Consider the following 25,868-nt stretch of genomic DNA (forward strand, 5'->3'; position numbering starts at 1 on the left):
CTCCCTTACAGTAAAAAGCTCTGCAACAGAAAAAACTGCTATTCTGCTGGGAGACTTCGTCCCTGAAACATTTTATAATGATACAGCTTTTATGTATTTATTCTGTATGCAGTCACGTGCCTACTTTATGCTCACTTATAGTCCCGTTTTGCATTATCCAGTGAAGGTGTTGAAAAATAAAACCTAACCTATAACCATGATTTCTTTTTTGTTGGACTGATGCATTAGTGTGTTCGTCCCTCATTTGTCGCTTGTCAACAGAGATTCAGTCTCCACTCTTCTCTTGAATGCAGATCAGGATGACAGTGTAATGTTCAATGCTTTATTTACAAAACAGATTAAACTACAGCACAAATTTTTTACAAGTGCACTCATTTTTTATCATGTTTCTATACCTACATATTCAAAAACACACACCTTAAAAAGAAATTAACACATGCAGATGAACACATGCAGAAATTATACACAGCATTAGCCAACCAGCAGCAGTAACTGGCTCGTCCCTCAGCAGTTGCTGTTGTTGCTACTTGGAGTCCCACTGGAGCTGCCACTGCTCTCTCCTAGGTCCTCCTCTTCTACCTCGTGCAGGTCGTCCATCACCTCCAGGCTCTCGCAGATCAGCCCTATCTGCCTCTTCATGTGGGCCATGGTGCTCTGCATCCTCCTCATCTTTCTCTGCAGGGCGGTGGCGATGGCCCTGTGGTTCCTCTGTCTGGCTTCATACTCCTGCCTCAGTTGCTTGTAGCAGTTGTGTTGAGCCTGGGTGTGGTGGGAGAGTATCGTCCCACAGCCCATGTGGCAGGGCTGACGCCAGTGTTCGCAGTGGCGTGCGTGGGTGTCCAGGTCTCTGCGGAGGAGCTGCGCCCGGCAGCCCTGGTACGGACAGGGGATGAGCTCGTACAGACAGCTCATGCTGTGGCAGTACTGCTCCGAGAGGGGGAAGGTCTCTGCACAACCACGGATCTCATTCTTACACTGTAAGAGGCCAGATACAGAGAAATACAAAGACATCAAAAGCTGTAAAAGATGTAGTTCACATACTGCATGCCTGCAGCATGGAGGGAGAAAGTACTGGTAGTTTACATTATTATTCAAGTAGAGGTGAGAACAATTAGTTACATAGAGCTGAAACGATTTGTCAAATGATTAGCTGAAGCTGGTTCCAGCTTCTCAAATGTGAGAATTTGCTGCTTTTCTCTGTTTTATATTTTTGTAAATTGAATGTCTTTGAGTTTTGGTCATTTGATGGGACAAAACAAGACAATGTTACACCTCAGCTTGGGCTCTGAGAACTACTGATGGGCATTTTTCAACATTTTCTGACATTTTATAGACTAAATGATGAATTGATTAATCAAATTAATAGATATATTCATTGATAATGAAAATAATGTTAGTTGCACCCCTATAGTTACAGATACTCATCATTAAAAAGGCCATAGTGACATCTTGACTGCAACAGTTACCACTGGAATAAACCCTATGAACCAATTCACAGATAAACACCCAGGGCAAAAACCTACAGTGGACCCCTTTACCGACCCCCTCCCCAGAGCCTCAAGACTAGATAGTGCAGGCCCACTTTTTAGCCATGTGATTATTTATGTTTGGTTCTCCTTTTTCTCCTAAAGTACTAATGTAGCCACTCAGTTTTTAAAATGAGAGTTGTCAAAATTACAGTACATAACTTTCATCCCTAAAAAAAAATCCATTTCCTACCTTGATCTTCATGCGTCCAATTGATTTGCTCAGCTTGAACATGACAAAGATCAAGCTCGGGTTAACAGCCTTCCTGCAGCAGGGGCAGGTCTCCTGCCTATAGAGGATAAATAACAATTAATCCTGTTCATGGACCGGACATTAGTAACAATCCAATACAGTACAATTTTACAATGTTCTTGTCCAGTGTTATCGATCCATGTTATGCTCAGTACCGCTTTAGCCACTGTAAGATGCATTTCTTGCAGAAGATGTGGTGGCATGCAGCTCTTACTGGACACCTGAGGACCCCCTGGCATATGGTGCAGATCAGATCGTAGTCTGGAGTGTCCACAAACAGCTCCACATCATAGCCCCCACTCTGTGTTGACACCTCTGAGTCTGCCTGGATGTGGGCAACATAAATACTATTTTATTCTGGGTTATCATATATTTCAGGGAGACATTAAAGGACAGAGTTGTGTCACCTGAGGAGATGGACAGACTGTGACCCCTTATGTACTAAACAGGTGAGTATTTTCTCTACAGCTGGCTACAACAGGTCCACAGTGTTTTCAACATAAAGGCAAGAGATGACAAAACAGAATTGTTCTGGAAAGTCATATGACTGATTACATGATAACAAGGTCTAATCCTTCTGCCAAAACTCTTTTTTCCCCACTCCAAACACGTGATAATTACAAAATGCTTATAAACACATGATGTCTGGTATTATTTCATCAATTACATTTTTTATGAATTCAAATACTTAATTTAAAAACCATACCTTGATACTCATACAAGACTATATATTTGTAAGGGGGAGCAAATTTCACCACACAGAGTTCACCAAAGATATTTGGAAAGTAGCTGTTCTCATATTACGGATATATGTGTAGTAGTTTCAAAATTGACCCCAAGCACCCGTTAATAAAACGGAAAAATAACATAAAAATAAACAGAGACTCCTGTCTACTCACCATGATAATCTCCTGTCCTCACCGTGTTTCCATGCCCGGCGCTTGTTTACTCCATATCGGTCCACTCACATGTCACACACGGAACATACACCCGCCTTATCAATACAACACACATGAACATTCCTGACAAAACATGAAGGTGGGACCGTGTGTGTGTGCGGACAAGTGAAAACAGTAAATTATAAAAACGAAGGGAGATAATGGCGCTCATTATGGAGCCCGTCCTTTCACTGCTGTTCTAGCATCAAAGCTCAGCCTCCACGCGTCAAACAGGGAACTTTTAAACATGAATAGCTCCAGCTGAGTCTATTGTTGTGAGTCTCGGGGACAAAATTTAAAAGTCATAGTTAATTATGACTAACGATCACATAGCATTCACGCATTGTACTTCTAAGCTTCAAATTTTCCAAACACTACCAGTTTACATGCTTTTTAGTGAAATTCTGTCTATTTACATGTTGACAATAGAAGCGGGGTTTACAGAGCAAAAACCGTCTGGCCAATCACAGCTCAGTGCGTCCAGATGACGTACAATGGGTGCGACTCGGCTATCAACATGCGGGATGGATGTGTTTGCTTTAGCAAACGTGTGAAGTGAGGAATAAGTCATTTACATCACTGTAGCTGCCAACATATTTAGGTTTTGGAAAATCTCGTGAGCAAGATGGCAAACACCAATCTTCAATTCAAAACAAAGTAAGTTTTTGACGCATGGCACGTGCTGGCTGCATTCCTTGCTATCCGGCTAACGCAAGCTAGGCTAAAGTGACATTTAAAGTTGCTATAACTTACAGTCATATTCCTGTTATTCTCTTACAGTTATGTTGTTTCTAGCAAGATTGAACCGTTTTACAAAGGAGGAAAAGTGCAGGTGAGTTTTCTGCTTTGTGTTACCTGTCTGTGTTGCTAAAATCAGTGTGCATTATTAACTGTTGTACCCAAGCCCCCAGGACGTGCGCCGTGCTTTGAAGCCAATTTGACATAGTGGCCAAACCATGGATGTATAAAGAGAACTGGATACAAAAAAACATTTAAAAAGAGAACTGGACACGGCCTAGGAGGCGGGGCCCCGTTCATTCCTTTAAAAGCTGCTCAGTGGCACTTGAAGCCAAAAAAAGTTCGACTTCCCGGAATAAAAATTACCCGGATTTTACGCATCTTTTGCGTCCCATAGAGCAAGCGCACTATAGTCTCCACCGAATGATGTTAAATTTGGCGTTGTACTGGAGGACAAATCAAAAGACTTAACAATTAATAGTATGATTGTTATGGCAATTTTTTCATTCACAAATGTAAATTTGGCAATATTAAACCTTTATTTAATGTTTTTATTCATGATATGTCATCTTTAAAAGAGTCTTTGAATGTCTGTAAATCTAAGAATGCACTTTGGCTATGTAATAATCTGGATGCTCTTTCTTTGAACCCTGTAACTCTGTAATTATGGCTTTCTTTGTTCTTGGTTTCATTTTTGTTCAATTGTTTGACCTGCTCTGCATGAAATATTGAATGTTTAATAAGCCTGTATGGTTTTTGAAATAAATATTTAAAAAACAAAACAAAAAAAAAACTATAGTCTCCACCGCCGAGCCAGCTCATTCAAACCCCCAGGAAGTGCGCAGGGCTTTAAAGCTAATCCGACATAGTGGCCAAACCGTGGAATTACAACTTCCCGGGCCCCAAAGACTTACATTGTGGAAGAAGCGGCTGTAAAGCGGTGGATAATTATTTTTTTTTTGCTCAGTGGCGCATGAAACCAAAAATGTTCGACTTCCTGGTATGAAATTACCCGGGCAAGCCACTAGAGACTTCCACTTGCCGAGGCGGCTAACTTACGGTTTAGCCCTCCGCTAACATGAATGGGGATAAAATGATTTAATCGTGCGGCTCTTCTAGACTTTCCAAATGTTATCGGACCGAATGGATCAAATTCTGATAGTGAAACAAGTCATTTCGCAGGGGTTGTCACGCTCAAAAAAAATGTTCCACTGTTTTACTGCCGCTTCTTTCACAATGCAAGTTTATAAGAAAAGGTATTTTTGTGCTAATGTGCATCACGTGACGGACCCAGAAGTTGTAATTACACGGTTTGGCCACTATGTCAAATTGGCTTCAAAGCCCTGCGCACTTCCTGGGGGCTTGCTTGGGTCAAACAGTGTAATTACAACTTCCAGTTCCGTCACGTGATGCGCACTGGCCCCAAAAGACTCTAGTGCGTCTCTAGTGCACTTGCTCTATGGGCCACACAATGCGGAAGCTATGCAGAAGATCCGGGTAATTTTCTACAACGGAAGTCGAACTTTTTTGGTTTCATGCACCACTGAGCAACTTTCGTAGGAATTATCATGGCCCCGCCTCCAGCGCTGTATCCAGTTCTCTTTATACATCCGTGGTTTTACCAGCCTGACATAAATTTGATGACTTGTGAGTGACAGATTAAAACAAGAATGGTCAAAAGCAATGAAGCAGAGACCAAAATATCCTGACTTTTAGTCCCTAGTATGGCACTAACCAAGACGAGTAAACTGATTTTGACATCTAAAATCGTCTGACTGCCCCTTTAACCTCTCTGTGTGTTTGTTTTTCAGATCAGCAAAGATGAAAAGTACATCTTTTGCACCTGTGGATCTCGTGTCAATGTTTTGGAGATCAGTACAGGGAAGATCGTCCACAGTGTTGAGCATGTGAGTCCAGAATTGGGTGTATATATACAATCCATACAACTATAATACTTACAACAACCAAGACCTTATCTCAAAGAACACTTTCATAGAGTTGAGGGAACTCATTCCCAGCAGAATAGAGCATGTGTTGCTGACTTTTACCTGCCAATGTGGGTACTTGTGCCTTTATTTTCTATGGTACAAAAATTGCATTAAAAAAAACAGGTACATTTTAAAGGAAGGTCAAATCATGGCTTATGGGAAATTTGAATGTGTAAGCTTTTAATTCTATTTACAACTTGTTCAAGTTTTCTGCTTTTTGACTTTAAGTGATTTTATTGATGATAAATCCAGTATTTATAGTATTGGTATGTTGGTTATGGAGCCTCCTAAAGGTCATGGCGAGAATTTTTTTTGAGGACCGCTTTTGCATTCCCTCACAATAAGTTTTGCGTTACCTCGCAATACTTTTCTTCTTCCATTCCTTCTGAGCTGTATGTCTATTTGTAATGGAAGGTAGTGTGGAGATTCTCAAGTTAATGCACTCAGCATTGTTTATGGACACCTCATCTTTATATGATGTCCATTGCAAAGAAGTTATCAGATAGAACATTATCAAACTTCTGGGTAGGAGCTGTGTCTATAAGGAACGTCAATTATTGCTCCACAGGCCTTCTACTAAAACCTGTTTCAACATTAAAGGTTACTTATAAAATGTTTTGTGCAAAGAACAGAGGACCCTGTGCAGAAACGCTAAAAGCTTTCCAACTTTGCGTTGGTCTACATTCCTGATGTATCTCTGCAAGTGGTTCAATGCTGTCTGCTCTTTCTGTGACAGAACCACAGACTCTGTTTGCAGCATTTCAGTCAACATCTTGTTTGTTGCTTCTTTTTTTTTGACTCATACAAATACAGCACATTAGCTTTATGAGGTAGATTCAACTGCACATCTGTAATTCCGCCTCTGGAGACGTCTCCTTTTCCTCAGTGAAACCCCTCTGGGGTAAAGTACAGTACAGAGTACAGTAACTGTTCATGAATCAAACCGGCAGCATCCTGTAGATTAACCGTACTGCTTTCTCCTGGAGAGACTCCTTGATCTAAGAATTTGTTTAATTTTACTTTCACTAATTACATAACCATGCATGCCTATTGAGCAGTAGTACTGTCAGCATACTTAATGCCCAGTTCAAAGTAAAATTCAATGAGCTGATCCATACCGTTGCGCTGGTTGCAACTGAGCGGAAATAGACATATGGCTCAGAAGGAATGGAAGAAGAAAAGTATTGCGAGGTAACGCAAAAAAAGTCTTGCTGTGACCTTTAGGGGACTCCGTAGTAGGTGATATGATTAGAGCTAAAACAATTAATTGATTAGTCCATTGACAGAAAATTTTGATAATAATTTAAGTGATTTATTAAAGAAAACATGTCATATATTTTCTTGTTCTAGCTTCTCAAATGTAAGGATTTGCTGTTTTGCTTTATTTTGTATCACAATTGAATATCTTGGTGTCTTGGACTGTTAATTGGACAAAAAGGCAAATTGAAGATGTCATCTTGGGCTTTGGGAACTTGTGATTTTCTGACATTTTATAGGTTAAACAATTGACCAGTAAATAAAAAAATCATAGAAACATAATGAAAATAATTGCTTGCCACAGCCCTAAATATGTCACCTAGTCATTTGAACTCCTGCATTTTTTTACTTTGCATCATCCATGACATTTTATAGTTGTGTGTTATTTAACATGCCCCTTCTAATGATGTCAAATAAACTAACCTGAACTAAATTAAAATGTATCCTAACTTCTGGTAGCATTTTGTACCTTTGATCATCCTGAGATCCTTTCTGTCTTGTCTGTCCATATTGTAATTGCAGGATGATCAAGAGGACATCACATCTTTCGCACTCAGCTGTGATGATGAGGTAAAGCAAACACCTGGACCACCTATCATTACTTCAGTCAAACTTCACGGTGAGAATTCATCATATCGGCCTGTAAAAGAGTATTTTAGTATGTGTGTGTATCTACTCTGTGTCCCCCCACAGCTGCTGGTAACTGCTAGTAGAGCTCTGCTGCTGAAGCAGTGGGACTGGAGGCAAGCTCAGTGTACTCGCTCCTGGAGGGCCATTCACACTGTTCCTGTAGCCAGTATGACCTTTGACTCCACCTCTACACTCCTGGCGACAGGTCAGCAATTACAGGATTAATGACAGTTGTGTCCCATTTTTTCTGCCTGATCTCTGCTACATAGACATTGTACTTTTTGCACAGTTTGTCTTCTTGTTGTCTTGCAGGTGGCTGTGATGGCACTATAAAGCTTTGGGATGTGGTGAAGCAGTACTGCACCCACAACCTTAAAGGGTCATCTGGTGTTGTACAGTAAGTTCAGATATCTGTGAACTACAAATACTTGAATAATATGCATGTACAGAAGTTGTTTCTTTCTTTATATCCAACCTAACCAAAACCTTTTTTCGTTTAAAAAATTAAGCCAAAGTTCCACAGTTAAATGTTGTCTAAACACAAGCAATGCTGCTTACTTTGCCTTGATAAAATAGTCTAAAATTGGCTAAATTTAGATTTAAATCAAAAACGATTTGATAAATGAATAGGGAAGCAAGATTACATGCCACCTCTCTGGATCTGACAGTTTTTGATAAAGTGTCCTACGGATACATTTCAGGAGGCTCAATACACAGCCCTGGACAGTCAGCTTTATTGAGGTGAGGAAATAACAGAGGGTTAAATAATTAGAATTGCTTTGATTCAACTAGTGAAACAGGTTCACAGTCAGTTTGATTGTTAGGTGCTGACACATTACAGGACATTTGCAGTTTACAACAGGATTGCTCATATAGTGGCTTACATTTCAAATAAGACTGTAGACTAATAATAAATATGCACTACTCACAATCAAACACTATAGTTGACAGATTGAACAACCAGCTGCTGAAGGCACGAGAGATCTGAGAAAATAACATTTGGTTGAATTATACATTATCAAAAAATGTTTTTTTTTATCTGCTCCATGACTCCATATCAGTAACTAATAGAATTTAAGTGATGTACTTTGTTTTCTGGTTTTGAAGGCCAGTAAGATCACATTTTCAGATATTCCCATACTGGAGTGTTTTTAAAGTTGGTGTCTTTAATGTTTCTTAAATAATGTACAGTAGATATATTGATTTTTGTGGTGGAGTATCACTAAACTGAAAAACCATATACAATTTGAAAGTTACAAATTTTAGCTTTAAGTGAAAGATACTGATTTTGTAGCTAAATTCAGTAACAAAATAAATGTCCTTTGTGTATGTTTGCAGCCTGGTCCAGTTCCACCCAGACATCAGCAGGCTGCAGCTCTTCTCCTCCTCTCTGGACTGTGGCATTCGGCTGTGGGACCTGCGCTCCAGTCAGTGTGTGTGTGTGCTGCAGAGCCACTACAGCGCTGTCACCTCCCTCAGCTTCAGCCCCGACGGTGGCACCATGGTCAGGTACGGATGGGCTGTTATCTTAAATCAAACTACTATAAGAGCATTTAAGATCTTTGGGGTGTTTTTAAAGCTGTGTGCTCATTGTGTATAATTGTGTGCTGATCTTTATTTGTAGTTCTGGCAGAGACAAGATCTGTACAGTGTGGGACCTGAAGACTCGGAAAGCCACGAGAACTGTACCGGTCTATGAGGTAAGACTGTGAAAACGGTGTGCTGAAAGCTGGAAGATATTCATTCTTTGCTAAAAGATGCTAATGTCTTATTTCAATAAGACTGTGTGTGTTGTCTTTGTCTCTAGGCTGTGGAGGGTGTTGTGCTTCTGCCTGAGAATGAGGACTTCTCTCAGATTGGAGTGAAGAGCAAAGCCTTGCATTTCATCACAGCTGGCAGCAAAGGTTTGGCTCTTGAATTGTCCCAAACATCTAATCTGAGTTTCTGTTGTTTTCTGTAACTCACCTCTCTCCCCTTCTCACTTGTAGGTGTATTGAGAGTGTGGGAGGCCAGCACGACACGCTGTGTGTACACCCAGACCCTCACCTCCACTCTCACCTCTGTCTCTGAGGAGGAGGAGGAGGAAGAGAAGGACGACGACCCTCGCAGTCTTACATATCTCCTACACCTGCCTGCCTCCTCCAGACTGGCCGCAGTCACAGCAGAACACAACATACTGCTCTACCAGCTGCCTGGCCTCACTACACAGCAGCAGGTGGGTACTGGGGATTCCCATGTGTGGGATATTTAGTACTGATATTTATTATTATTTGGAAATTTAATGTCAGATTATACAGTACCAAAACATCTGCTAGTATGTTATTTTATATTTTTTATATATATATATATATGACAATAGGTTGAAGTTTCAGTTAAAATTAATTATTGGGATTACATACCTTTGATTTAATACAGTTCTTTCTAACAAGACAGTTATGTCTATATCTTTACGTTGCCTTTGTTGCCAAATTGTAGGTTAATTAACTGCTTAGCAGGGTGACATTTATTACTGTCTTTTATGGGTTAATTGAAAATAAAAGTAAGAGACCTTTTTTGCTCTTTTGCTCCTCTGTACTGACTTGCAGGCTAAGCTAAGTTGGCACTCGTGTCACCCAGTAATACAGTGTTGTGCAAAAGTGTTTGGCCCCTTCCTGATTTTTTGCATCTTACTTAAATGTTTCAGATCATCAAACTAATTTAAATATTAGTCAAAGATAACACAAGTAAACACAAAATGCAGTTCTTAAATGAAGGCTGTGATTATTAAGGGAAAAAAATCCAAACCTACATGGCCCTGTGTGAAAAAGTGATTGCCCCCTAAACCTAATAACTGGTTGGGCCACCCTTAGCAGCAACAACTGCAATCAAGCGTTTGCAATAACTTGCAATGAGTCTTTTACAGTGCTGTGGAGGAATTTTGGCCCACTCATCTTTGCAGAATTGTTGTAATTCAGCCACATTGGAGGGTTTTCGAACATGAACTGCCTTTTTAAGGTCATGCCACAGCATCTCAATAGGATTCAGGTCAGGACTTTGACTAGGCCACTCCAATGTCTTAATTTTTTTGTTCTTCAACATATGCAACATCAAACTAGAGACCCCAGGCATCTAGATCTGGTTTCATTGTCATTTATGCTCTGTTGCTCCCTCTGTCCACCCTCTCACAGTTTGTGGGCTACAATGACGAGGTGCTGGACGTGAAGTTTCTAGGCAAAGGGGACAGCCACATTGTGGTGGCCACCAACAGCTCCCAGCTGAAGGTGTTTGAGCTGCTCACCAACAGCTGCCAGATCCTCTACGGACACACAGGTCAGTCACCAGCAGAGGGCAGCATGTGTATGTATATACCTACATGTGAAACATAAAGCAGTATGTTTATTTGTTCACCAGAGGGCAGAAAGTTTCCACAGTAAGACAGTGAATTTGTGTTGCCCCACAGAGGCAAACAGCAAAAAATGACACACATAATCAATATTTTTTCTTAATTTGATTCAATTATCTGTCATGTACACATTTCAACTCCAGTTTTTCTGTGTCAAACACTGTAATAACTGTTAATGTAGGTAAAACAGCCACTCTTCAGTCTATTTTTGCAACCTTTACTGTAGCTGCAGTAGATTTTGTTTTAATGATTAATGTGAAAATAAAATTATACATTGATTTAAAATTTATATAAATCAGCTACCAAAAGCAAAAATTTAAAAGACAGGCTCCATAAACCACAGCAGGATTAGTGAAAATGAAAGCTGTCATTATCGGATCCAGAGTCCAAAGAATTCAGATCTGAGACAATCAGGTTATCTCAGCTGTGTTGTTAAAAAGACTTGCTGAGCAGGTTGATAAGATGTTTATCTACACTGACATTCACTGCTATTTTTATCTGTTTATCTTCCACAGATACTGTCCTCTCATTGGATGTGTTCAAAAAAGGGTTTCTCTTTGCAAGCTGTGCGAAGGTGAGCACACATCTTTGCACTATCGAGCAACAGTGCACACCATAGAAACTAAGGATGTAGAATAGTCATGCACACTGAACTCTGTTAAGGCATTCAGCACATGCACGCTTTTCAATATCAACACATCTGCTGTTCTATTAATAGACACTATTTATAATAATTTACAATAATATTTGTATGTTGTGTGTTTGTCTTTAGGACAGGTCAGTGCGTGTGTGGCAGATGGACAGTGACAGTGGTCAGGTGCACTGTGTGGCCCAGGGCTCCAGCCACGCTAATGCTGTGGGCTCCATCACCTGCTCCAGGTAACACTTGACATGCCTGCAGTCACACACACATTTCTTAGCACATGTACCAACACACACAAAGAGTTAGGTGGTAAATGTTCAAAAAAAGAGGGAAATTGTTCTTAAATAAAAGGAAATCAATGAGTCTGTGACAGTAAAGATCCTCCATCTTTGCGTGTTTTTGTGTCCAGGATGAAAGCATCTTTCATAGTGTCTGGCAGTCAGGACTGTACCGTGAAGGTGTGGGATCTGCCAGCAGACTTGTCTACAACAGGGCCAGACATACATCAGCTGACTGCCCGCGCCACAGAGAAGGCACATGAAAAGGTAAAATTTTGTTTGTTGGTTCTTGTTAGCAACATCTAAACTTCCTGCAAACTATTTCTAATGCTTTTATCCTTCATACCACGTGACAATGTCCAGATTTGAGCCCAGGACATCAAGGTTGCATGATACGTTCCCTCAAACCATCATGTTGGCTTTTACACGATCATTTTAGAGAAACAGCTGCACTTTCAGTTAGCTGCAAATTAAATTAAGACCAATTCCAGTGCAGCTTTTTTTGAAATGTTGAATTATGAGTGTCAAGCTGATAACCTTCAACTTTTAAAGTAACATTCGGTGTAATGTAATGGTTTCTCATTTGTTATATCCATGTGCACCTGGTTACAGATGGCATGCTATGTCTTCATGTTTTTTGTCAGATGACTGCATGAGTATAAAATAATGATTTTCATGGAGGGTCTCAATGCAGCTGTCCAGATAATACAGTTATCCTCGGTTAACATTTGTACATTCATGTAGTCATTTGAGAACAGAAGCATGTGTCACTGTGATGGTCTTTACTGACACAGAAACAAGTGATGACTGAAATTCACTGGTGACACAACACAGAATCGGATTGTCTGTCCATGCATCCTTTGTCAATCAAAAGTGGAGAAAATGCGAGTCATTTAAGCACAATTTTGGCTTTTTAGAGTTCCCGGTTTCCTTCGTTATCACTACTCTTTGACAGCTTTCCTGTAATTTGAAGAAAGAGGATTGACACATCACGGCATTGTTTTCTCTCCACTCTTTCTCTCCAATGGGGAAGAAAGGTGTCAATGCTGTCATGACGTCTTTCTCTTGTACTACTACTCACATACAGCTCAGCTAATCTCTTTTTTTTCTTTTCTTCTGGGGAAATAGTGGAGGAAAGTCACTGTTTACATTTACACAAGAAACAATGTGAAATCAGGCTGATGTTTCTTTGTCAGAGCATTTGGACTGATGCATGGAGAAAAAAGACTCTGTAATGAGAGTGCTCAGTTTTTCCCCACAGTGCAAATTTGTCTATATTTCACAAGTAGTCCACTGTTCACCAGTGACCACTTCTAGAAGCTATTATATTATTTTAGTGTCAGTTTCAGTTTTAGTCTGTAGCGTCATTCTTTCCCCTCGCTGCACTGCTGTAACAGCATACAACATACTTTCCTTGTCTGAAACCTGCTATGCAAATGCACACAAAACCCTGTTTTAAGGCTGGTTACCTTTCTACAGTGGTGGAATGTAACATATAAGTACATTTACTTAAGCACAAATTTGAGGTATCTGTACTTTACTTGAGTATTTCATGGCACTTTATTCTACTCCACTACATTTATCTGACAGCTGTAGTTTCTTTACAAATGAGGATTTTACAAAACATATGAAGAACTTTTCAAATACGATGCATTGTAAATATTACGCTACCCAACAGTTTATCAAATTTGAGCTTAATCGATTAGTTGATTAGTCATTGATTAATCTGATAACAGATTAATTCATTATTTTTCATGCAAAAATACCACGCATTTCATGGTTTCAGCCACTCAAATGTGAGGATTTGCTGCTTTTTCTTTTTCTTAAATGACAGTAAGCTGAATAATTTTGAGGTTTTGATCTTTTGTAACCAAACCACTTCCACTACTGAAGTTGCTCCCCTTTTTGGAACCATCTTCTCCTCTGTGGAGCTGGTAGCGATGTTACTTTCGCTTTCAGCCATGTTTGTTGTTGCTGTGCATAACCGTACAACGTCATTACGTCAACAAGTCGTAATGTTGCCATTATGACGATATGAATTTTTTTTATCATATTAAAAATTATACCGGTATTATCATGAACCATATGATATGGCACACCCCTAATACATAATGAAAATAATCATTAGTTCTTGCCCTATACATACGAGTTAAATAATATCTCCATCTGAACCAACTACAAGAGTAAAAATCTGGCTAAGCCTTAATGCATGAGTAAAAATAATCTCATGATATACTATATAATAGTATACTTATAGTATTTCATTAGATATACTATACACTCACAGGGGCCATTTTTCTGCATTGAGTACTTTTAATTTTGATACTTTAAGTAAATTGTCCTGATAATACTTACTGATAATACCATTACAGGAGCAGGTTTTTTGTTTAAATGAAAAACGGGGAAATGTTTCATGAAAGAGTAAATTATAACACTACATCATCAAGTAACTGCGAGATTGCACAAATTATTATAAAATAGTGTAAGAAAGCTTCTGAGTGTAGAATTTTCCCTTTTAAAATGCCACCTTACATAGCAGTATATTTTAGATTAGTCATTGCCCAGAAAAATATTTTTTTAGTGTGGATTCTCTCTCTTTCTCTCACACACAGACACACACTTGAATTTACTAAAATTCAACTATGTGAAGAGTTATTCCTCATTTCGCTCCCTTCTACCTCCATCCAGGATGTAAACAGCGTGGCGGTGTCACCCAATGACAAGCTACTGGCTTCAGGCTCCCAGGACCGCACGGCCAAGCTGTGGTCGCTGGCGGGGGAGGGGAACGTGGGCCTGCTGGGGGTGTTTAGGGGCCACCGTCGTGGCGTCTGGGCTGTCTGCTTCTCTCCCGTCGACCAGGTGCTGGCCACGTCCTCCGCAGATGGCACCACCAAACTGTGGAGCCTGCAAGACTTCAGCTGCCTCAAGGTGAGATTAAGTGTGCATGTGTCAAAGTATCATTTATCACAGAATATGGTGATACATGCATGATGTACAGCTAAAGTTATGAATTAGTTCCTGTAGCTGACTGTAATTTAGATGTTTTGTGTGGCTGCAAAGTAGAAATGGTGATTGTTTTGTTTTTTTACATTTACAAGACATTCGAGGGTCACGATGCATCCGTTTTGAAGGTCATCTTTGTGAGCCGAGGAACTCAGCTGCTCACCAGGTAACCCCACCTACCTCTCATGCAAAGCATCTGTAAAAGTACACTTTGAGATATTATCATCTTTTTTTTTCTTCATTTGTGAAAACACTACACAGGGTCAATTAGTTTTAAAGAAATCAGCCTCACATTGAGGTGTGCAGCAGGAAAACTGAGCTCAAAAACCCTCTTGTGCTTATTCAGTTCAGTTCAATTTTATTAATATAGCGCCAAAACAGAAGTTATCTCATTGCACTTGTCCTATAGAGCGGGTCTAGATCATACTCTCTTATTATTTTAAAATAATAATAATGTAATTGTAGTGGTAATGCTAATAAAATAATAAAAGTAATAAGACTAATAATAATAATTGTAGCAGCAGGTGTTGAGCAGAAACATGGGGGCAGTAGGAGGCCTGCAATCATAGATCCAGACTCTACAGCTCAGGAGGCAGAAATACCTGCTGAAAGTGACAGAAGGAGACAGGAGAGAGACAAGAAAGCACAAAACTACGGGAGAGAGAAGATGTTGCGTTAGTAACATGCAGTAATGGGATAAAAATGCATACAGATGGAGAGAGGAAAGAGGTGCATCATGGGAAGTCTCCCAGCAGTCTAGGCCTATAGCAGCATAACTAAGGGATGGTTCAGGACTCACCTGACCCAGCCCTAACTATAAGCTTTATCAAAGAGGAAAGTCTTAAGCCTTTTCTTAAATGTGGAGATGGTGTCTGCCTCCCGAACCCAAACAGGGACCTGATTCCACAGGAGAGGAGCTCCCATTCTACTTTTGGAGACTCAAGCACAAATAACCCTGCATCCTGGGAGCGCAGTGTTCTAGTCGGGTAATATGGTATTATGAGATCTTTAAGATACGATGGTGCCTGACTATTAAGAGCTTTGTAGGTGAGGAGAAGGATTTTAAATTCTCTTCTGGGTTTTACAGGGAGCCAGTGCAGAGAAGCTAATATTAGAGAAATATGATCTCTTTTCCTAGTTCTTGTCAGTACACGTGCCGCAGCATTCTGGATCAACTGGAGAGTCTTAAGGGACTTATTTGGGCTGGCTGATAATAAGGAATTGCAATAATCCAGCCTACAAGTAACAAATGCTAAATGCTAACAAATGGACTAGTTTTTTGGCATAATTTTGAGACAGGATGTGCCTGATTTTTGCAATGTACGTAGGTGAAAGAAGGTTGTTTTTTGTGGGAGTTGAAGGATAAATCCTGATCAAAGACAATTCCGAGGTTCCCTACAGTGGTGCTGGAGGCCAGGGCAATGCCATCTAGAGCAATTATATCTTTAGATAATGTGCCTCGGAGGTGTTCGGGGCCAAGTAGGCCTACAATAACTTCAGTTTTGTCTGAGTTTAACATCAGAAAGTTGCAGGTCATCCAGGTCTTTATGTGCTTAAGGCATGCTTGAAGTTTAGCTCACTGATTAGTTTCATCTGGCTTGATCAAGAGATATAATTGGGTATCATCCACATAACAATGAAAGTTTATGGAGTGTTTCCTAATAATATTGCCTAGAGGAAGCATATATATGGTGAATAGAATCGGTCCAAGCACAGAACCTTGTGGAACTCCGTAACTAACTTGGGCGTGCACGGAGGACTCACCGTTAACATGTACAAACTGAGATTGATCTGATAGATAGGATTTAAACCAGCTTAGTGCGGCTCCTTTAATGGCAATTACATGTCCAGTCTCTGTAATAGGATGTGATGGTCAATGGTGTCGAATGCAGCACTAAGATCTAACAAGACAAGTACAGAGACAAGTCCAATGTCTGATGCAATTAAAAGGTCATTTGTAATTTTCACCAGTGCTGTCTCTGTGCTATGATGCACTCTAAATCCTGACTGAAAATCCTCAAATAAACTATTGTTATTTAGAAAGTCACACAACTGATTGGCGACTGCTTTCTCAAGGATCTTAGAGAGAAAGGGAAGGTTAGATATAGGTCTATAGTTGGCTAAAACCCCTGGATCAAGGGTGGGCTTTTTAAGAAGCAGTTTAATTACAGCTACTTTAAAGGATTGTGGTACAAAGCCTGTTAATAAAGACAGATTGATCATATCCAGTAAAGAAATGCCAACTAAGGTTAAAATGTCTTTAAGCAGCCTAGTTGGAATTAGGTCTAAGAGACAGGTTGATGGCTTAGATGAAGAAATTGTTAGTTAGTTGAAGAAGGTCGATAGGAGAAAAGCAGTCTAAACATATATCAGGTTTTACAGCTGTTTCTAAGGTTCCTGTGTTTCAAGATAAATCGGTACCAGTTGAGGGCAGGATGTGATGAATGTTTTCTCTAATAGTTAAAATTGTATCATTAAAGAAGCTCATGAAGTCGTTAATACTGAGGGCTATAGGAATACATGGCTCAATAGAGCTGTGACTCTGAAAAGAAACCTGGGGTTGTTTTTATTTTCCTCTATTAATGATGAGTAGTAGGCTGCTCTCACATTACGGAGAGCTTTCCTATATGTTTTAAGACTATTCTTCCAGGTTGTTGGAACGCCATTTCCTTTCAAGTTTTTTCAATGTTTGCTTTAATTTGCGGGTTTGAGGGTTATACCATGGAGCTAACCTTCTTTGTTTTATTATCTTTTTTTTTTAGAAGGGCGATAGAATCGAGTGTCGTTCGCAGTGAGCCTGCAGCACTATCAACTAGATGGGAAATTTGGGAGTGGCTGAAAATAGCATAGGAGTCCTCTGTTATATTGAGACATGGCATTGAATTAAATGCAGATGGAATCGCTTCCTTAAATTTAGCTACAGCACTATCAGATAATCGTGTGTAGTCCAGTAATAGGAGTTCAAAAGTTATTAAATAATGGTCCGATAATGAAGGATTCTGTGGAAAGACTATTAAATGTTCATTTTCATGCCATATACCAGAACAAGGTCGAAGGTGTGGTTAAAACAGTAAGTTGGTTTATGTACACTCTGACAAAAGCCAATCTAATATAATAATGAGATAAACGCAGTACTAAGGCTATCATTTTCAACATCCACGTGAATAATAAAATCACCTACAATAATTACTTTATCTGTTTTAAGGACTAAACTTGATAAAAACTCTGAGAATTCAGATAAAAATTCAGAATAAGGACCAGGAGCGCGGTAAACTTTAACAAATAGAATTGGCTGTCGGTCCACTAATGTTAGTAATCAGATATACTATATACAAATCTTTATAGTGTTTTTTTGCATTTGGTATACAACAAATCAACATACTTAACTGTTTTTATACTAAAAGGATATTTTTTAACATGCGCCCAGCAAAGACAGTCAAACTGCGACTTTAGGACGTCACTGGCAACTAAACTTAACGAAGAGACCGCAAAATATTTATTTATAATAGTTATTTTTTTGTTCCTGAAGCTGTTTCACCACGATTCACAATTAGTTACATTTTTTTTCAGCTGTGAGTAGCTCTATTTCCTTTGTGAATTGCATTGTGGGAGAAGAGTGTACATTACGTACACACTTAAAAATCTGGGGGGGGGGTTAGTATAGGGCTGCAACTAATGATTATTTTCCATATTGAGTAATATATCAATATCTTTTTTTTTTTTCGATTAATTGTTTCATCTGTAAAATGTCTGCCTGTCACAAGATCTGAGAGCCCAAGATAACATTTTTAAATGCCTTGTTTTGTCCGACTTACAGTTTAACAGATGATTCAGTTTAAAATTATATGAAACTGCAAATGCAATTAAATCTTCACATTTTAGAGCCTCAAACCAGAGAATATTTGCCGTTTTTGCTTGATTCTTTCTGCCTCTTTTTGAGTTTATTTTGTTACTTCTCCAGTGTGAACACACTACACACACTGTAATAGCATGGATGTAGTATGGATTTGGGACACAGCTTGTGTTTTTAAAATGTCTGCATTTAAAATCTGCATTATTGTGGATCCACCTTCTGCTGTCTTTCTGCTTCTCGGTCATGTAGGGTGTTTAAACAAAACTCTCGACATACAGTTGTAACTCATCTCTCCCAACCATGCTCTGTCCTCAGTGGCTCAGATGGTTTAGTAAAGCTGTGGACCATAAAGACCAATGAGTGTGTGAAGACACTGGATGCCCACCAGGACAAAGTGTGGGGTCTCCACGCCACCCGCAGAGATGACAAGATGGTGACCGGTTCAGCAGACTCTAACATCACCGTGTGGGTGGTAAGTGTGATTTGACTGATAGTCACCTGTTGAACAGAGGACATGGAGAGAGGATTAAGCTGCATCGATTAGCAATCAACCTTCTAGATAGCTAAAAGTATTGATTGCCAGATTAAGACTGCAAAGAGTTTTTTCTGTCTTGCCATTAGTGTTGTACATAAATACCTGGCAGGATGCAACAGGTTCACAACTGTTCATAAAATAAAAGTAATAAAGCGAAATAAAGATTGAAACAGACATGTTAGGTTCAGGAAAGCATGATATAGCAGCTTTGAAAGAACTAGTTTGGAAAATTATACATAAGGACATGTGAGATTTGTTATTTAACAGCTCACAATTCAGTATGTTTCAAAAACAATGTTCGGTACTCACTTGACAGTTCACTCAGTGCTTGTTTAGTCAGTATTTGCAAATATCTAACCTGCCACATCTTATCTAGCTAGTTATTTTTTTCTTTCACTCTAACTGACCTCTCTCTTCTCATGGGGGGAAAAGGAAGAATTTCACCTGCAGGGATCAACTGATAATCACAAAAAAAAAATTGTCTTATGTCCACTGCTAGGATGTGACTGAAGTGGAGCTGGCAGAGGAGCAGGCCAAGCAGGAGGACCAGATACTCAAGTAAGTTACACACAACATTATCTTTTAGATATGATAATTGATTACAGAGTAGGCTGGTGTCATTCCGCCCTGTCAACCTCCATCCATCTGTTCACTCAAGCTGAAGTGGTGGATAAACAAAGTCCTGTCGTCTTTTTGTTGGAGGTAAGAGATCCGGGAGGAATCATTCAGCATCAAACCCGACTTTGGTCCACCTTCCCCCTTGTAGTGCAATCCTGTCTGTTTGTCTGTCGCCTGATAAACAGAGACTGTGTTAGGCTACGGTAGACCTCACTGGGTCACAGGTCAGGCCTGGCAAAGGTCAGGTGTATTCAAGTGTGTGCTTTAGTATTCTGATAAGAATGAAGGAATTCCAGGTCTCCAACCGATCAATTATTATCAGGCAGCACCACAGACAAATTATAACTGATGATAATAGAAATCAAGTCAGATTTCTTAGAGTAAAAGATGCACGCAGCTGGAACGCCTTGTTATTGTAGTGAAAGAAGAGATTAACTTTTCCTGTTGCTGCAGTAACTTCATTGAGGTAATCTCAAAGTTTGTCTCTTATAGTCACATGGAAAAAAAATACTGAACTTGCTCATCAAAACAGTTGGGGGTGTTTGTTGTGTAACGACTTTGTGTGACTTCGTATTTTATGGGAAAGTTGTAATATACCACGTTTGAACCCACCTCGAGGCACATAGGACCTATATCTACAGTTAATGTGATTGATGTATCAATCTGTCAAACTGTACAAATGTGTTGGTATCCAGTTTCTCTCCATCGTCGAAGAACTACATATTTGTTTTTGATATTTAATTTTCTTGGTCATTGCACTTTAAGCTAATTTGCAGTAAACATTGAGGATCTTTATACAAATATTTGACACAGATGTGTGTGTGTCATGTGTCTTGTGTCTGAAGGCAGCAGGAGTTGTCCAATCTGCTCCATGAGAAGAAGTATCTGAAAGCCCTGGGTCTTGCCATTTCACTGGACCAGCCTCACACTGTGCTCAATGTGATCAAAGGTACTTTGTGCTGCAACTCTTTTCCACTTTTTTTTTTTTTTTTTTTTTTTGGGGGGGGGGGCATTCCTGCCTATAATGCCCAGTGGACACTAGAGAGCTGACAGGAAATGAGGGGAAAGAGAGATGGGAAATGACACGCAACAAAGGTTCCTAGCCACGTTCAAACGTTGCATCTCTGTCCTTAATTGTTTCACCTGTGGTTACTTTGACAAGCTGTCATTATTTCAATCTGTTATCTCTCATTGTGAACGGATCCTCGCTTTAAGAGTTGAGTCACCCGAGCATTGATGCATACACACCGCTCTGTCAACGGATGGGCCTGTGAACATAAAGCCTGGATTTCACTGTTTTGTCCTGTCCCATGACAAAGAGGGGGAAAAGCAATACAATTCAAAACATTCAAAAACAAATAAGTGCAGTGACATTCTTTAAGTGTGAGTACTGTTGTGACATTATGACCTTTTTTCTTTTTCTGATTCTCTCTGTGTTTGCATCCCTGTAGATCTGTTTCAACAATGGGAATGATCTGTCTTAAGTTACAAGTGTAGGACGTCATTCATGTGCAAGACTGCAGGGGGTGGATCAGCACGCATGTCATTCAGCACATGTGTCAAAAAAAAGGCAGACGCATTCTTAGATTTGTAATGATAATGCAAAGTGGTATTGATCAGTCTTGCTAGTCATGCTTACACTAAAAATAAATATGAATTGAGCCAAACCCAGCTGTGCACAAGGGGAGTTAATGGTTTTATAATCCTATTATTATATTACAGTTTCCACACACCAGTTTTTTTGTATTCTTAGTTTGACACAAAAATAATACAGTTTATATTTGGTGTGTGATTACAAACAGGTTCCAACTTGTTCAACCTCACTGACCTTTTCTCTCCTGCAGTAGTGCAGTAATGTAATTCTGTGAATATACTGAGAGATGTTTACTTTAAAAGCAAGGTGTTTCAGTGGCACCAGATCAGACTGCCATTGCTACTCCAAAGGCATATGTTTACGCTTTTCTGTGAGATAACACAGTAGATATTCAGATATTCTTCTTGTGTGAATTCTGTTAATTGGGTAATTGATCATCTATATGTGAGGACAATAAAGTCTTTATTACAAACTTATCATGAACAAACCTCAACCAGTGACTGTCTGCTGTCTGTGACATGTTGTTCTCTTGTGTTGCTTGTAGCGATCCGTCAGGGGGAGGATAGCCGCGAGCTGTTGGAGAAGACGGTGCTGAAGCTTCGACAGGATCAGAAAGGTAACTGGGTCGATAATGTCCTTTAACCTTTCTAATAATGGAACACAGAAACAGCAAGAAAAATGAATCAACCAAAGTGATTTTAAAGTTCAAAAGTCAGATTAATCTCTAAAAAGTGAAAATGATTAAAACTTGGGCATATTTTCCAAGAATTTAAGAAATGCATCCTTCTGGATGCAAACTACACACATGTATCTCAATATTTTAACAATGGACTAAAGGCTCTGGCTTCATTGTCAAAATCTTAAATAATTAGCGATAAATAAACAAATTCTTTGGAATTTGAAGCCTGCTGGGAGTTTCATAGGGGAATGAGTCACTTTCAAACACAATATCAATCCTCCCAGATGACTGAAACATCAACAGGCCATGGCCTGTCAGTGGAGAAAATAACAAAGTCTGTCTCTTTTCTTATCTTCCTTCCCTTTTCATCTTCACCACTGGCTGCCCCATACTCGACTCTGTTAACCCCACTCAGAGTCGATCCTGCGCTACTGTGTGGTGTGGAACACCAACGCCAGAAACTGTCAGGATGCCCAGGCAGTCCTCCAGGTGCTCCTCACACACCTGCCGCCCGAGGAGCTGCTGCAGTACCAAGGCGCCCGAACCCACTTCGAGGGACTCATCCCATACACAGGTCAGCGGAGGGCACACTTAGTTTGTGTCAGACAGAGAAGACAGAGAAGTTTAGCTTTAGTTTTAATCCAGGTTATATGCCCAGATCTTTATAAAATACACTTGTTATGGAACAGTATATGAAAACAAGGCCTCTCCCCACAACTTACACATTGAATGAGTAGATGATTTAAAACAAAATGGGACTAAATAATCCTGCCTTCCAAGATGGCCAAGCATGCAGTTGATGTAAAATAAAATTGAATATAGCAAAATCGAAGCGTATATACACTAATGATAAAGAATAAATGATGACTGTATGAAATCCTCTGATTAACTGCTTACTCTTCTCTCTCTCCCACAGAGAGACACATGCAGAGGATTGGCCATCTGCTGCAGGCATCCATGTTCTTGAACTACATGTGGCAGAAGATGAGAGTGGCCGGAGGACCATCCAGGTGAGAGAGCCGAAAAACAGCTCAAAAACAGCCCTGCTTTAAAGCAGCTCAGGGGGGCTGCGTTGGTGGGGATGTGTTGTAAAATTAGCGGTGAGACATGAAACACGATCCAGGAAGTCCAGTTGGTTTACAATACTATGAGACAGGATTTTACAACTCTGAAAAGTTATCACGGCGGCAACAATTTTATCTTTTGTCGCGAGGTTAAGAGTAGAAATGCTGAGTTTGCGTTAAAAAGGCAATCTACAAGGAATGTGTGTTTGCATGACGTCTCGTTGCATCCAAAGTTGAGCCAGATGATCCTGTGGGGGTTTTTTTCCGCTGGACTCCCCCTGTGTTGGCAACCCCACTATGCTGACAGACTGGCTGCATTCAAATGAATGAGAGGGCTGTGTTTTTTCACGCAGGTCTTAGACTCTCATACACTTTATTTAAAGGTGGGGTATGCAATTCTAATCCAATACATGTCTTTTTGTCAAATTCAGTGAATATCTCTCACGGTCCACTAGCAGTCTGTTCAGTGTGTGCACTGAAAAAAAACTCTGCTGTTTGTACACAGCCCTGGCTCTGTAAATGGGAAATAAACAAAGGAGCCACACAAGACTATTCCAGCCATAATTTGTGTGTCAGGTAACGTTAAATGACGGACATTCAGCTTACTTTCTAGTTTGCCAAGATATGCTGTTGTTGTGATGTTTGCTATATTAGCAGGAGAGTTGTGAGTACCGCTGTCTGGAGCTGGTTTGCTGGCTCTGGGAAACTGTCTCGTCCTCTCTGCGTGTTAGCTTTGCAGCAGCAGCTGCAGGGACAGTTTGCTAACCCACAACCAAGCTAACGTTATATTACTTGCTGTGTCGTTGTTCGCTCTATATCATGGTATTTGCCGTGGTATTGGATTTCTCCAGAATCGCATACCCCACCTTTAACCCTTTCTAGAGCACAGCAACTTCCTCATCTTTCGGCCCACAGCACAAAAGTGCATTGAGTGTGGTGTTGAGTACCACTCTGTTTTTTTTTTCTCAGTAACAAGATATTGTCTCACAGTCTGCCAATTTCTATGTGGGTCAAACATAAAGCATACAAACGATCCAGTCGAGGTCTCCAGCACAATACAGAGACTGTGGTTGTTTCGGTCTCACGGAAATCAAGGAGAGGAAAAGGTTGTATTGTTTTACTACTGCATTCTGAGCGTTAAACCAGGCAGGCTGCCACATTTTTCCTTTTCTGAATGAAGCTTTAACTGTTTACAAAGCGTCAGGTCGTGAGTGATTTGACTTTTGGGCAGTCCAAGTGCAGTGGCAGGTGAAACTGATACCAAGACACTGTAAATGATTTATAACATGTTAATGATACATGTTAGTGTCATTAGCATACAGTAAAACTGCACATCATGTTTCTAAGGTTAACTTGTTGATATATAGCATATTAATTAGTTTATTTTCACATTTCTAATTTAAACTTAATATACCATATATATCTAATTATTAAATAGACACTGTTGAAAAACTAATTGGCAGTATATGAATCTAACCCCTTTTGGTATTTCCTGTCTAGCATGGGCCAAGATGAAGAAATGGATACCACTCCTCTTGCACAGCCTTTTTTTATGATTGACAAGGAGAAAGGAATGGGCAGCGGCGATGAGGAGAAACAAGATGGAGATGACAGCGATAGCGGACAAGATGAAGATTGCCCAGTTGCAGAAGAGGAGGAGGAGGAGGGGGACGATGAGGTCAGTGTCAGCAAGAAAGCCTCCACCGACAACGGGCGAGTAGAAAACAGAGAGAGCACCGAATCAAATGGCAACCACCACTCTGATAGTGAAGAGAGTTCAGAAGAGGAAGACCTGGAAGAAGATACAACAATAAAAGTGATGAAATGCCTCCCAGTTTCTTCCACTCCACAATGCCAGACTTTCGCCAGCTGACAGGAATCTCCAAGCTGATAACCGATGACTCGCTCCTGGAGGGGAAAAACCCCCCAGGAGGTCGTCTTATCTCGGACCATTAGCTGGAGTGACGCACTGAATATGTGGCGGTGCAGGAAGAGACAGAGTGACAGGTGTGGAATGATGCTGATGACAGATAATAGGCCTCTCTGTGCATTCCTCGTCTCAGCAGCTGAGTCGTAAAGACTTTCTCCCTTGTGCCAATAACTAAACTGTGCATCAGTTCTTCCATTCAGGGTTTGAGCAGAATTTGAAGAGACGTAAGCAGCCTGATTTCCTCAGACAAAATGACGTGAGGAAGGAGGGATGGAAAGAAGAAAGAGCTGCATTAACATTCAGGCATTGACCCAGTTTTATCTTCCCCCACTGCAGATACCAGCACCCATTGTCTAGTACTGCAATGTTGCGTAGTCCTGATCTACCGGCTCGACCACAACTTCCTTAAATGACCATGGATTTTTTTATGGCATTGCTGCGAATGTTTAGAAAATAAAAATGTGTTCTTTGGGATTCAAAATGAGTTGTATTTTTATAAAGTGATATGCAGCTCAAGTGGGGCACATCATGTGCTGAAGCTTAATTTTCTCAATCAAATAAATTAAATTATTGTTATGGAATAAATGGTTGCACAAAATGATGAGAGTTGATTACAGACTTTATAGCACATGATCCAAACTTTACAGGATCTAACTAATACTATCATACATTGCGGGTACAAACAGAGGAATTTGGATAATGTATATGAAGGATAGTTTAAGTTTTAACCATTCATCTGCTCTATCAGCTGGATAAGTTGAACTTGAATGATGATGTTGAACTGCTTGTTGTGGAATACAGCTGGCTTAGTTCACACTGGTATAGAGCTTAAACAATGAATCAGCAACTATTTTGATAATCAGTTCCTTGTTTTCTGCTGTTCTTGGTCCTACAGTATGTAGGATAAATAGTCATCTTTGGGGTTTGGACTGTTGGTTGGACAAGATGTTTGAAGACGA

General features: G+C 40.0%; 2 protein-coding genes across 3 annotated transcripts; one reads left to right on the forward strand and one right to left on the reverse strand.

Annotated features, from left to right (window-relative positions):
- Positions 1-308: 308 nt before the first annotated feature.
- On the reverse strand, positions 309-4,358 carry rnf151 (ring finger protein 151). Of its 2 annotated transcripts, XM_044180982.1 has the most exons (5): positions 3,573-4,358; positions 2,679-2,773; positions 1,935-2,104; positions 1,720-1,816; positions 309-975 (listed from the first exon to the last, which is right to left on the reverse strand). In XM_044180982.1, the coding sequence occupies exons 2-5, from the start codon at positions 2,679-2,681 to the stop codon at positions 505-507; spliced, it is 741 nt and encodes a 246-aa protein (XP_044036917.1). In that variant the 5' UTR covers positions 2,682-2,773; positions 3,573-4,358; the 3' UTR covers positions 309-504. The 2 variants fall into 2 exon arrangements, with proteins under 2 accessions (XP_044036917.1, XP_044036916.1); XM_044180981.1 differs by lacking the exon at positions 3,573-4,358 and having other exon boundaries at positions 2,679-3,064.
- tbl3 (transducin beta like 3) lies at positions 3,206-25,390 on the forward strand. The gene is made up of 23 exons (XM_044180976.1): positions 3,206-3,374; positions 3,498-3,549; positions 5,267-5,362; positions 7,223-7,270; positions 7,394-7,535; positions 7,643-7,727; positions 8,669-8,839; positions 8,955-9,030; positions 9,138-9,234; positions 9,319-9,545; positions 10,498-10,639; positions 11,228-11,286; positions 11,485-11,591; positions 11,765-11,900; positions 14,322-14,561; positions 14,732-14,802; positions 18,805-18,961; positions 19,524-19,582; positions 20,488-20,591; positions 21,781-21,852; positions 22,331-22,489; positions 22,832-22,925; positions 24,480-25,390. Exons 1-23 carry the CDS (start codon positions 3,343-3,345, stop codon positions 24,850-24,852), a joined length of 2,799 nt encoding a protein of 932 aa, XP_044036911.1. The 5' UTR covers positions 3,206-3,342; the 3' UTR covers positions 24,853-25,390.
- Positions 25,391-25,868: the final 478 nt, after the last annotated feature.

The sequence above is a fragment of the Siniperca chuatsi genome, linkage group LG21 (genome assembly GCF_020085105.1).
Source record: "Siniperca chuatsi isolate FFG_IHB_CAS linkage group LG21, ASM2008510v1, whole genome shotgun sequence".
NCBI lineage: Eukaryota > Metazoa > Chordata > Actinopteri > Centrarchiformes > Sinipercidae > Siniperca > Siniperca chuatsi.

What these genes read in the sequence shown, in the direction of transcription:
- tbl3 (XM_044180976.1), top strand. Translation starts at nt 3,343, where the DNA reads ATGGCAAACACCAATCTTCAATTCAAAACAAA. An exon ending in TCGTCCACAGTGTTGAGCAT is followed by an intron (nt 5,363 to 7,222) that starts GTGAGTCCAGAA and finishes TTGTAATTGCAG; the next exon opens with GATGATCAAGAGGACATCAC. An exon ending in GACGGTGGCACCATGGTCAG is followed by an intron (nt 8,840 to 8,954) that starts GTACGGATGGGC and finishes CTTTATTTGTAG; the next exon opens with TTCTGGCAGAGACAAGATCT.
- rnf151 (XM_044180982.1), bottom strand. An exon ending in ATCTTACAGTGGCTAAAGCG is followed by an intron (nt 1,817 to 1,934) that starts GTACTGAGCATA and finishes TATCCTCTATAG; the next exon opens with GCAGGAGACCTGCCCCTGCT. An exon ending in TTGGACGCATGAAGATCAAG is followed by an intron (nt 976 to 1,719) that starts GTAGGAAATGGA and finishes GGCCTCTTACAG; the next exon opens with TGTAAGAATGAGATCCGTGG.